Below are 13,374 nucleotides of genomic sequence, written 5' to 3'. Positions count from 1 at the left end.
TCATAAGGAAAACTTAATAATGGGGCAGGGTTGAAAATCACATTGGTTTTATTTACTGTTTTTACTTTCAATTTTTTACTTCGATCTATCTCACTTATATGAAAGGAGTTCACAAGAACCTGGTGAAACATTCTTACTTAATGTAAGAGTTGTTTCAGAAAAAGGTGAAAGGTTTGCAATTAATTCTTCCTAGGGCTGTTCCCTCTCGGCTCTTTTAAATGCCTTAAGAGTCATATTTGATCACACAATCCAGTATTATTCAGTCAGATGTTGGGAGTCTCATGCTCTGATTATTTTGTTGGATTTGTTTTGATTTGCTGGTAGCAAGAATTGGGGAAGCTCTACAACTAAAATGACTACACAGAACTCTGCAACAAACAACTCTAAAAAAACCCCTACTAATAAATAATCTTAATCTTTAGAAAGGATATACTAATGCTTTAATTCTGCTCCAGTAAAAGTTTTCCAGTAGGTAACTCTTAGTAACTCCTTATCTGACTGCCACAATATTGAAATCAGTTTTCCCTGTGCCATAAGGTGTCCAGCTTCAATGGGTTAGTTAGAGGAAATGAAGTAGGAGAAGTGTTCCCCACCATATGCCAGATACAGTTTTAGCAGAGCTTTGTACATGAACACTCTCAAAACCCCCAAAGGGATCCCCTTTATCTTCAGAATATACACTTTTAAGCAAATAAACAAAACCCAGATAGATTCTTCTGAACAAGCACATGACAGAATGCGAAGAGTTAACAGCACAATGATCATCATAATCTCCAAACTACAATTGTCTCCTATTTACTGAGTAGGCCTATGGAGATTTGCTACTTACAAGGAGGTTTCTCAACAGGGAAGGCATTTTCTTTTCCAAGTCCAAGCAAGAGGCATCCAAACCGAAAGAGACAAAGCTTCAGTTTTGCACTGTCAAGATGGCTGTTCTTTGGAAAGCACCTCTGGTACAAGCAGAAGTACTAACCCTCTGGATTGCAAAGGTCCTGAAACCTGCCTTGCTTTGAGAAATACTCCTGAAGGGTAGCAATTTGCAACGGGAAAGCATCTGAGTCCAAAAGAATGATTCCTCTCAGATCAAATGTTGTTCTCCTGCTAGCCCCAAGCAAAGTCCAACACAGGCGTAGTGCCACTTCAAATACTTCAGAATTGCCACTGCAGGTGCTGCTCATTTCCCCTTTGTGATGTGCCAGCTTGAAAATAGTGGAAGCTCTTAATAGCATTCACTGTGCATAGGGAGTAGGCTACAGACAAAAAACACACTCTTCCAGAAAGCACCTTCTTCCTTGTACTGTCCCCCTCTGCCATGGCAGTACTCTCGAAGAGTAGCAGATCAGGAAAAGAAATCAGAAAAAAAAAATTCAAACTCACTATTTCAAAGACAAAAAGATATTTTCAAGAACATGGAGATCAGAATTTACTATTCTGCAAAGATTTTACTCTGTCCTGTTGGTATCTCAGTATTTAAAAGAAAACACAAAACATCTGGTTTTGGTCAGTAAAGTGTTCATTTAATAAACTCCTTAGCCGTATTTCCCACCCCTTCCTCCCACCCTAAAATTTCAACTCACACTTAAGCAGCAGATGACATAATTTGATGGTGTATAACAGAAGTTTTAAATTCCACACTCTTAGTATTAAGAGTATCGGGCTAGTATTTGACAAAATTACCTAGAACTCAGATGTGCCCATGCAAAAAAAGCAGATTTTTATATACAGTCCCTATTTTCTCTTATAAATTTAAATATTTTACAAAAATGTATTTTCAAAACGTATAAAGTTTAGTGAATACCCCAAATGTATCTTAAAATAAAATGTTATCTGATTTCAAAGGTTATTTCAACAATGAAGTCTAAATTGCACCAGATAAAAGGCACTTGTGCTGTGTGATGTCTTGAGCAAATATACGTTAGTTTATAATACAGTAATACAGTGTCTTCTTGAATTCATGCAGTTGTCTCCAAGCATCATTAAAGCAGCCAAAAGAGATCGTGAGTAAACTTGATTCCACAGTTGTAAAAACATTTTCTATCACTAAGTCGAACATACAGCATTGTGCTCCAGCTCTGACTCTAGAATCAAAAGCTACAGAAAAATTGCTGTCATTCGCATGGGAATTCAAACTACATTTCATTTTCTCATAAGTTACAAAACGAAGTATGCCATTTAATTATGAAACTAAACCACCAATGAACAGCTCAGTGTTCAAATAGTTTGCGCCAATTAAAGTCTGTATTTAAAAACAAGCTAGGGGCTGGTTATTCAAGGAGCAGTGCATCATGTTTTCAGTTTCCACTTCACTGTTGAGATAAAAGCGCAGTCCTATTTGCCTTCATCTTCTCCAGCCTTTTCATTAAGTGGCTATTGGTCATCTCCATCTCTTCTATCTTATCCAGTGCTGTTCTTAACTATAAAATGAAAGCAAGAGTTATGATTACTTGGACTTTCAGCTGTTCTTAAGCTTTGACAGAAGAAATTAAATCAGGAATACAAGTCTCATATGATTTATAAGAGTGCCACCTAAGTTAGGACACAACACTTTCATTATTTCAGTAAGATGAACTGGAATTCAACTATTAAAAAAAAATTGCAAAGCAATTGAAACATGAAACAGACTCATTTCTAAAGAACTAGGTGCCTTCAACTTCCTATTACATACTATTTAAAGGTGAAGTCCTCTCCACCATTGTTACCTGCTGATGGATATATATTCCCATGGGTAGCAGGCATCATGCTAGTCACACAGCAGCTCTTAAGCAAGCATGACCAACAGCTCCGTTAATTCCAGCTTCTTCCCAGCTCCCAGCTGGAAACTCCCCAGGCTGGCACTTAATGTAGGGAGCATTTGACTCCCAGTGATTTTTATGGAAGGATTAGTTTAAAATAGTGCAAGTTATCACATTTAGAAGAAAACACATCTAGAGATCCTTCCTTTCAAGGAAGTACTACATTAAATGGTGCCACAGTCACCTTTTGAATGCAACACTGACAGACAAGGAGACCTCTTCAAAAAACACTTAAAAGGTGTAACAGAAGATTACAAAAAACAGAGCATGGAGGCAAAAGATAGAGCAGTTGAAGACTGAAAAAAGCATATAGCTGATAACAAAATCAAGTCAACTACCTCTCGCTGAAGCTTTCTCTTTTCAGCTTTGAGTTCATCTTCTACTTTTTCTGCATTTTCTGCTGCATTTTTATACCTTGCAACCTGTCCCTCAAGTCGTCCAATCTGCAAATCCAAACAAGAAAAAAGGAATGATTACTCAGGTGTTGCACCCTGAGCTCACCTGCCACCAGCTGTTCTTTCCTTTCTGAAAAGCCACCATAACACAAGGCATCTTGGGAACTATCCATAGTATCTCCCTCTGGAAAGAGGAGGTTTAACTGTGTTAGCAGGAGCCATAATTGCAAAGAGAATTTTTAAGAGAACTAATAAAGCAGTAAAATAAATTTTGGGCAGAAAATTGGAATACCCTTCACTGCCTGTCCCTCCCTGGCAAGGGTCATGGGAAACACTACAGAATTGAATATAGTATAGGACATAGCTGAGAAGATACAGAGGTTAAAGAATGAAGCAGAGAGAAGAGCTGGAAAAAGGAAAAAAAAAAAAAAATCAAGGCTTGGGGAACACATGGGATTAAAACCAAAAGCTGGAAAGTTGAAAAGCAAGAGACCACATGAAAAGGTGCAAAGTAGAAAGGAGGCTGTAAGTGTTATCAGGACACGATGTAAGAGGTCTTCAGCTCATGCACAGAGCTCAGCAGTAAAGAGGGGGCTTGAGATAAATCCTGGTTGTGATCTGCAGGCATTAAAGCCCACTTGCTGTATTGTTGTGTTTACAGCTCCCTGCCGCCCCAAATCCCTAGGGCAGGCTAGCAGCCTGTTGCTGTACAAGAGACCACCTATGCATCTCTGATTCAAATTATAATCCTTTAAGTGATTTTTAGGTGATCTATGGAGATGCCGAACTATAATACCATGTTACTGACTTACACTGATTTACTCACACTTTGCGATTGAGATACACATTATACATATTATCAAACTCTTGAATTTCAGAGAGTAAATTATGTACTTTCCACAGTCCAAATAACTTTTTTACAAGTAAGCAAGCTATATAAACTGATTTTCTTGAAATAGCAGCTTCAGTTCCTCTTTATATTCTGCCATACATTCATGTTTTAGTAAATTAACTCCAGACTATTTTCTCTTATGGTTAGACTATGCACAGGTATTGAATTGCAGGAAATAGGAAAAAAATACAAATGTAGTGCCTTTCTGTTCAAACTAAAGAACAAACAGTAAATCAAATGATGAAATATGTTTTCATACAGTTTTTGTTGAAAAAAGCATTGTAAAAGTCTGCAGAACAAGTGTAACGATAAAAATAAATATGAAGAAAGTTACACTTACATTTTGTTCCAAGGTAGTTATATCTTGTTCAGCTTTCGAAAGCTTAAATTTGTATTCACTAATTTGTCTGTTGGCATCTCCTAGGCAAAAATTAACATGAATACATTACTCAAAGCAATTCTCTAAACCAGCAGTTTTCCTTTCAATTAAAATTCTTTAAAAAGACCATTTTATTGAGAAGCCTGTATACGTGACTATAGAGAGGTAAATGCTCTTTCAGTAATCTTTGAGAGTAAGAAAGGGAAATAATTTTCCTGTTATAGAGAGACCACAACTACTGTCTCTGTAAGAGTGTGCATTAAATCTCAGATGTATAAATGAGATAAAAACCTTTTAAAACACACATATTTAGACCCGCAAACTCATCTCTCAAAAAAGAGAATCAACACAATAACCAACACACACTGCAAAATGGGACAAATGACAATAGACATAATACCAACATTTGTACGATAGGGAGACTTGAACCTGTCTGACAAACTCCAAGCAGCTTTGCAAATTATTTTGCTGTTATATTTTTGCCCTAACAGTGCCAGTGCTCTGTTCCTGTTCAGTGCCACAAGTGTATTAAATGATAATCTGTCAAACAAGTAAAAGTTTTCAGCTAAAGAAATCGCTTGCTTGAAATGTAAACTAGCTTACTGCATCTATGAAGCAACACTGAATATCGTATTAAACTTTGATAATTTTTCATGTTTTGGTTCAGAGAATCCTAGTCTTTTCAATTAACTTTCTGTATCAAAGATTCCACAACATTAAAAAAATCAGGTAGAATATATTAACCAAATAGCTGAAATTCTATCATCTAAAAATTAAATTGTTCAAGTAGTGACACCCATTCAGGCAAGGTCATCAATTGAAGAATAACTTACCTGAATGCTGTTACCCAACACTGAAAGAGACAGATTTTTGAGTTACTCTGCAGTAAGAAATTTCCTGCGAGGAAAAAAACTAGCTTCTCAATTGTATATTAATTCATGATACTAGTATTGCACAACCATATAGGAAAAGGAGTTGGAAGAGTCTGTTTCTTCTCCTCAGGAAGAACACCTTTGAACAGTAACCATATACCTACTCTGCATTTCAATCAGCTGCAAGTCAGAACCATTCTCTAAGCCCATAATATCTGGATTCATGCCATCACTTTTAGAATATTTCTGTCGTTCTTCTTCCAACTGCATCTTCAGTTTTCTAACCTGAAAAAGAAGTGGTATCTTGTGAAAGAAGAGACTCTCAGAAGTTCAGTATCTGTGTAGCTGAACATTCAATGGGTAAAAGGCAGAGCAGTCCCAAGTGCCCACTAGTCTTAAACAGTTCCATTTTATGCTGCAGCAGCAATCTCAGGATTTTTGCAGTAGTCAGGGAACACACTCCTCAGCTATGTCTTCTGTGTCTGGTGTTTATGAAAGAAGTGGGAGCTACTTTTTTGATGCTCTTCTCAAAATAGTGCCCTATAAATTAGCAGTATGGGAGTTATATTTGCAAAACTCCTATTCATGATACAAATGAAATATTTTAACAGTGATTTTACAATGATATGGTGATAAATAAGCATATACATATTTATAGACATATATTTAATAACTTTGATTCAATACTAGAGTTTATTTGCATTCTAAAACAAATATTTATACTAAAATTAAAGTACATTCCCAGCAAAAACAAATGTTGAGAACACTATTTTAAATTTGTAAAGTGTTCAACCAGAAGCATAAAAACTATGTTATTCTTAACAATTGTTCAATGCCTGTATGTTTTCTTGAGTCCTCTTCTCTTAATACTGAATGTTATTAAAATATAGCTACTTTGATAAAAGTAATTTTCTGTTTGAGTAACTGAAATGATCAAAGAAATAGTATCACTTAGCAATTTGGAAGAAAGAGCAACTCAAGCTTCTGAGAATATAATGTTACTGACTTTAGTATTTCTGCATAAGACAAAATAAAAGAAAACAATAGAAAAAGAACAGTTTATTTTACCTGGGACAATAATTCCTCCTTTTCTCCAGCCAGTTTTCGTAGCCGGACATCTAAAATCAAAGAACCCAATTCAAAACCAGAGAAATCTGTAACTAAGGACATATTTTTCATAACTTTGTGTTATTTTTCAAATTATAATGTTCTTTAAACATAAGCTAAATAGCATTGGGAACATAAAACCTTGATATCTCACTCATGACAACACACCAGCCTTCAGTTAATATCAGAAAAAAGGGAAAAACATTTAATTCATTCTGATTATTAGTATAACAATTTTAAAAACAAACTCTCAGAGCTTAGTAATTCTTCAAAGTAAATTAACAACTGATGATTTTAGTCTAATAATAAAACACATATTTGTCCCAATATCTAGAACAGCTGTTTCCAACAAAGTTTTCTTCTGATTGTATACTCTTTTCTCTGTCTTTAGGAATAAGAATGCTATCTCTCCAGGGAAGGCACTAAACTTCCCCATGTTTAGAAAGTTTGTAGGAAGTTTTCTCAAACCACAAAAAAAGTACTTGGGAAAGGACCCACAGGAATGTTTCAATATCTCTAATCACTAAGAAGATCAGTAATGGCGACAAAACAGTCTGTCAAGCAACACTGCGCTAAGATAAGAGCAGCTCGTTTGGAAATTGTAACTTTGACAGTAACAAAGCATAAAGACATCTGTATTCCACTATGAGGGAGCCACAACAGAAACATGTATCACATCTAATCTCATTAGAAACAAAAATATGTGACTATTATACATTATGCACATGGGTCGAGGCAATCCCAAGCACAAATATGGGCTGGGTAGAAAATGAATAGGGAGCAGCCCTGAGGAGAAGGACCTGGGGGTATTTGTGGATGAGAAGCTGAACATGAGCTGGCAGTGTTCACTTGCAGCCCAGAAAGCCAACCGTGTCCTGGGCTGCATCAAAAGAAGCATTAGCAGCAGGTCAAAGGAAGCTATTCTCCCCCTCTCCTCTGCTCTCGTAAGACCCCACCTCAAGTACTGTGTTCAGATGTGGGGCCCCCAACGTAATAAAGACCTGGACCTGTTGGAGGGAGTCCAGAGGAAAGCCACAAAATTGGTCAGAGACTGGAGCAGCTCCCCTATGAGGACAGGCTGAGAGAGTTGGGGTTCTTCAGCCCGGAGAAGAGAAGGCTCCGAGGAGACTTTATAGCAGCCTACCAGTACCTGAAGGGGGGGCTACAGGAGAGATGGGGAGGGACTCCTTATCAGGGAGTGTAGTGAGAAGACAAGGGGTAATGGGTATAAGCTGAAAGAGGGTAGATTTAGACTAGAAAAAGAAAGAAAGGAATAAAATTTTTCACTGTGAGGGTGGCGAGACACTGGCCCAGGTTGCCCAGAGAAGCTGTGGATGCCCCATCCCTGGAGGTGTTCAAGGCCAGGCTGGATGAGGCTTTGAGCAACCTGGTCTAGTGGAAGATGTCCCTGCCCATGGCAGGGGGGTTGGAACTAGATGATCCTTAAGGTCCTTTCCAACCCAAACTATTCTATGATTCTACGTACAAATATAATACAAGCATATAGAGATGTTTCTTTGCATGTTAACTAACAGAGTTTTACAGTGGACTGACTATGCATACAATAACTTGCTCAACCTAACAATAAAAGCAAGTTAAAATAAACCCCCCCCAGACCAGTATCTTTCTGTTGTCTGTGTCATTATTTGAATGTTTTTAAAACTATTTTTTCCCCCTAATGAATGTGAAAGATTGTCCTTGCTTTACACTAATAAAGGCAGAAATATTTCAAAGAAGGGCAAAGAACATACGACATGTTGTTATCTATAACAGAAGTTCTTTCATTGATTATACATACTTTTAAATAATTTTTTTTTTCATTAAACACAATGAAAAACAGACTACACTCTTATCCAAGATATCTTCTGTCAGTAATAAAACAGGATCTGGACAAAGAGATCTAATCAGTTACAAACACCCAAGCATATACTTTTTTTTTTTTCTCTCCTCACCCAAAAGATACATCTAGTTTTTTTCCTCTGCATTAAAAAAACACCAAACCAACTCATAATTAAAAGTTGTAGAAACATGTATTCCAGAAGCATCATGGGTATCTTTTTGGGGTTGTAAATCACAACCCACTGTGAACAGGAGGCAAACAAAGACTTCAAACATTCTACAAAGTATGTTAGGATATTTTTACCTAGGGGTCCTTCTCCTGCAGATTCCAAGACTTGAGCAGCTTCCTGTGATACAACTGTTATTGCACCAACCACTGATTCATGGTTTACATCACCATTTGGTGTGCCATCTGGAATTATAACTAATCCATGTTTCTAAAAATAAAAAAGAAAAAAACCTACTCATACAAGAGCAGTGCTAAAATACAATCGGACAGAAAAGCTTTTTAAAAAGCTTTTCAAAAAGCTTTTCAAGTTGAACAGTTTGTTTGTTGAACAGTTGCAACAAAATATACCATTTATCCTGCTCTAAGGTCCAGTTTTGAGACTGCACAAGAATAGTAACAATTCTTCCTCTTTTTCACTGACCTTGATTTCATGCCCCATTCCTGGATTTCTGTTACTGTAAAGTAACTACTGCCAACATACCTCTCCTCTCTTCATTGCTTCCTTCAGGTCAGCCAACTCCTCTCTGAGCTCATCTCGCTCATGCTTAATGCAGTCAAAGTAATCTTTTTGTCTTTCTAGGGCCTGGGTTCAGGCAGATAGCAAGAAAAAGAATGGTACAGAGAAAAAGAATATGACAGACAGCAGAGAGATTTTCTACAAGTAAATACAAAGAGCTCAATAAGAGTAAAGAAATTAAAAGGGGTATTTAATATATACAAGCACATATCTCTGATAACTACCTTTTATAAGTCACACATCTAGTCTCATTGCTGCATGCTTCTCATGATGTAATTTTTTCCCAGACTAGTCTTATCAGATTCTATAATAGATTTCTATTTAGTGGATTCTATTTTTGGTAGATTTAGATAAACTAAATTGAAGACCAAAAATAGTGAGTCTTCTTAATACAGGCACTCTGTGATCATAAATAAAATTTGCTGGAACTCAATTGGCTAAAATCCTAAAGCATTACATTAATTGAACTAATTTCTCTACCTTTTATGGGGTATAGAAGTAGAAATTTTACCCCATAAAAGACCTTAGATATGTAAGCCTGTTGTCCACTTACAAATACCAGTTTATTTACTACTTGCTTAAGTATTACAACCACCCTTTACTAAAACCAAAGTAGCCAGTTTTAGAGGGAAAAAAGGGAGCAAACACCTTAGCAGCACTATTCTAGCACAACAAAGGATCGCAGCTAAAAGCACAATACGGATGTAGAAGGGTTTGCCCGCCTATGCTGGAGCTGTGTTACCTGGCAGTCAATCAGACATTTTCACTTGACTGGGCAGCATCCCAGTATTCCATTCAAATTCAACATTGCATGCATTACAATTAATCCTGAGATACAGCAACTGCAAAAGTGTACACACATTTTGCCAAGAAAGTTATCCAACTAAACTTTGCATCATGCGGGAATGTTTAGGAATAGACTGATACCAAGAAAGAAATGAAGGTATGTACCTTCGGATTGCAATTGTTCCATGTAACAACTGCAATATGCTAAACTATCTAGAACCTGTATACTAGAGCAGCAGAAAAATTTAAGAGGTGCCATTGTACTTGATTTATTAGTATGTAAATGTAACATTTAAAATACAGGTAATTCAACATGTTGTGAAAGCATTAGCTGTCACATCATAGTTTAGGAATTCATAAGATGTCCTTTTGTGTCCTAACACATACTAGATCTCTCTAACTACCTCAATAACTACACCATTTTGTGTTCCGCTTAAAGATACATACACTGTGGCCATTTCTGAATAGCAGCAGCAGAGAAGGAGGGGAAAGTAGGCTCTCCCACTCGAGAGAACGGACACAAAGGCCCAGAATTACACGGTAGATACAGATCCTCTGTGTGCTTGGCAGTTCCCTGGGATGCTGCTGACCTGGCCAAAACATCCTTTCTATCCTCACCCCCTAGGTACAAATGCTGGAAATCAGAAATTTTGATGGGGAAGGAAATTAAACTGATATAGCTACATATCTCTACCTATGAGGAGATTAATAATAATTATTCCATGTTAAAGATATAGTAAAAACTGCTAGTGTTTGTATGCTTAGGGGTTACGATACACGACATGGATTTTGTACTAAATCTGCTCCTGCAAATCTATCATGGGGCTGGGGGAGAGGAGGGAATAAAAATCACAGCTAAGCTCTGCAGGCATGCCAATATGATCAAAATCTGATCACTTGTCAGAGAGCACATTTGTCTGGGTTCCCATTTACTAAATATTCAAAAAACCTTCAGGAAATCTATACCAAACTGAGATACGACATTTTGACATATGCCAATTTGAAATTGGCAATGTCTGTACAATTTGGAGTCACCAAATAGTAAAATAGGTGTAGATTTCAGCAATATGACCTGGAAATTACAGTTCAGTGTCCTCAAATTGATCTAATTTAAGATCAAATACAACTGCAAATTTCAACCATTTTGTAGAAACAGGACAATAGAAGAGGGCAGGTCTAAAACGGAAACTTATATTATCTGTTCTGCTTGCCTCCCTTTCTTCCTCTGAGGCAGCATCAGTCTTACACACACTGTAAAACTAGGTTACAATTCTAGTTAAAAACTACTCCATTGTGAAGCTTCTCAGAGACTTTTGAAGCTGTAATAGAGTAAAAATTAGCAAAACTACTCAGCACTGGTGAAAAAGACTGAAAAACTGTGAGCTAAGAAAAATCTGTGAATGTTATTAGATAACAAAATAAATAAAAGACAGAAGTATTTTTATATCTGAAGAACAAAGAGATTTCAATTCCCAGATGGTAAAAAAAAAACAAACCCTAGTAAAAATCCAGTTATGGTGTTTACAAGACCACAGAAACTAGAAGGAAAATTTTGTATAGAGGAAAAAATATCTTTCTTGTCAATGTGGCTGGTAGCTAGGTTTTTGAATACTAAATAGATGGCATGCTCTGTACTAACTCTGGCAATGTATTTGAAAGAGGAAAAAAGTGCTTGCACAAAAAATTTGCACAAATCGGAACAGTCCACTACATAAAGGTGAAGAGTAAGTATGGAAAGAATATGATTAAACATAAAAAAAACTTTCAGAAGAATGTTCAGAAAAAAATTCAAAATGTTGAAATATTATTTTATGATGGAAGAGAGGATTGCAATAGGGATTGAAAGACTCAAACATGAAATAAATATGGACTGAAAAACGACAGTATAACAGGGCACCACTGGTTAAAAGATAACTTTTCAAAGTGACTTGAACTCCAGCAAATACAGCAATTCTCAAAGAAATCTGTGTATGTCAAAATCTGGTGTAAAATTCATTTCGAGGGAAATGACCCTAGCATTACTGAAAGGCAGACAATTCATTTCTAAAGACTATCCAGGTAACTCCCACTTGCCAGCAGGCAAGCTCCCTGTGGCCCAGAATAGCCACAAGTTCAGAGCTGTGCAGTTACCACTGAGGATCAGGCTGACTGAGACAGTTTTACTACTTCCATGCTGCCCAGAAGAGAAGCTAACAAACTCTGCCTGATGTACATTAACTGCGTAGCAAATATCAACTCAGTTCTTTCTGGACCACCCTCCTTTCTACACAGAAGCCCTACAGATAGTCTTCTAAAGGTTTCATGCAACCACTGTTTCAATTCCACCTCTTAATTTCAATAACTGGCAACTCTGGTATTTTGCACTAAATCACCTTGGTTCAGCGTTGCATCCAAGCTAACCAGCCCTAGAAGGATCACAAGTGTTAATACAGGAATGGCCAAGTGTGGCTAGAGAAGCCAGCTCAAGATCATATTTTTTTAGCACTAGGTATGCCAAGTGCAAGCATGATCTACAAATATTAACTGAGGTTTCTCTGCATTTTGAGCCTTAGCTCCTGCAGCTCCCTAGCTTTGCCATTATTTGGGGTATTTTGTCTCTCATGCCAGGTAGTGGAAAGCAGACCATTTTAAAATCCACTTCATTCTTATGCAAATTGTTAAGATGATGACAGAGGCAGGAGCCAAATGGTGAGCAAGGTTTAAACTGTTCAAGTTTTGAGAATTATATTTGCCTCTAAGGAGATTAAAAGCTTCAAAACTAATTTCAAATCTGTATAAAATGATATTATTGCTATGTCACTATGAATCAATATATGGACCCAGGCCATTCTTACATTTATTAAGAACAAGGAAACAATGACTTTTTCAAGCCCTGATTACAGGTAGAAAAAATTTTGTAAAAAATTATAAAATTGTATAATAACAGTTTATTATGTTATAGATTTAAATTAGTATTATGAATCATTATGCAAGTAAAGATGAAGTGGAGCTCATTTACTAAAGAAGAGAAAGACTGCAAAATGTTTTAAATATTTAAATTGGGAACGTCCTTCATTTCTTTGGAGTACACAGCATTCCTTGGGGGTGGGGTGCATCCATCTACTTCTAAAATGGAAAAATACCTCTCCCCCCATATTTGTTTCATACCCCTATTTTTTTATCTTTCCAATTAATTGTCTCCTGGAGATCAAACATCTCTTTGGTTATGGAGTCTATATTCTGCTGCATGCGTTGATTCTCCTGCAGTATATAGGATGAGGGAAGAATAAAAGAGGAAAGAGAAGTAAGGAAAGGAAAAAAAATACATTCAAATAGATAAAGGAAATTAAATAGCAAAAGTCAACCAAAGAGTTCATGAGCATGAAGTTAAAGAAAAAGGGTGCGACTAAGCATAACATAATACTTCCCTTATGAATTCATGCAAGAGAATGGCAATTAATTTTATTCAATCACTTAATGTTGATGGGAGAATTTAGTGAAGCTAGAGCTACTGTCCTTTAGTAACAGTTCCCACTGCAGACTAGGGATAATGTTTTTTCTTTAGGAAAATAATTACCCCATGGTAA

General features: G+C 36.6%; 1 protein-coding gene across 3 annotated transcripts in view; it reads right to left on the bottom strand.

Moving 5' to 3' along the window:
- Positions 1-1,614: 1,614 nt before the first annotated feature.
- LRRFIP2 (leucine rich repeat (in FLII) interacting protein 2) overlaps positions 1,615-13,374 on the bottom strand; it is a 44,960-nt gene continuing 33,200 nt past the window's right edge. For 2 of the 3 annotated variants that reach the window (XM_010084354.1, XM_010084353.1), the window contains 6 exons: positions 8,581-8,713; positions 6,399-6,448; positions 5,495-5,615; positions 4,420-4,499; positions 3,131-3,235; positions 1,615-2,414 (listed from right to left, as the gene is read on the bottom strand). In XM_010084354.1, the coding sequence (XP_010082656.1) occupies positions 2,304-2,414; positions 3,131-3,235; positions 4,420-4,499; positions 5,495-5,615; positions 6,399-6,448; positions 8,581-8,713 (600 nt within the window). In that variant the 3' untranslated portion in view covers positions 1,615-2,303. Of the gene's footprint in view, positions 2,415-3,130; positions 3,236-4,419; positions 4,500-5,494; positions 5,616-6,398; positions 6,449-8,580; positions 8,714-8,986; positions 9,089-12,955; positions 13,049-13,374 lie in introns of all 3 variants that reach the window. The other variant, XM_010084352.1, reaches the window with a different exon arrangement.

This window comes from Pterocles gutturalis, unplaced genomic scaffold (genome assembly GCF_000699245.1).
Source record: "Pterocles gutturalis isolate BGI_N339 unplaced genomic scaffold, ASM69924v1 scaffold42305, whole genome shotgun sequence".
In the NCBI taxonomy this organism is placed as follows: Eukaryota; Metazoa; Chordata; class Aves; order Pterocliformes; family Pteroclidae; genus Pterocles; species Pterocles gutturalis.
This window is presented reverse-complemented; position numbering and strand designations above follow the sequence as displayed.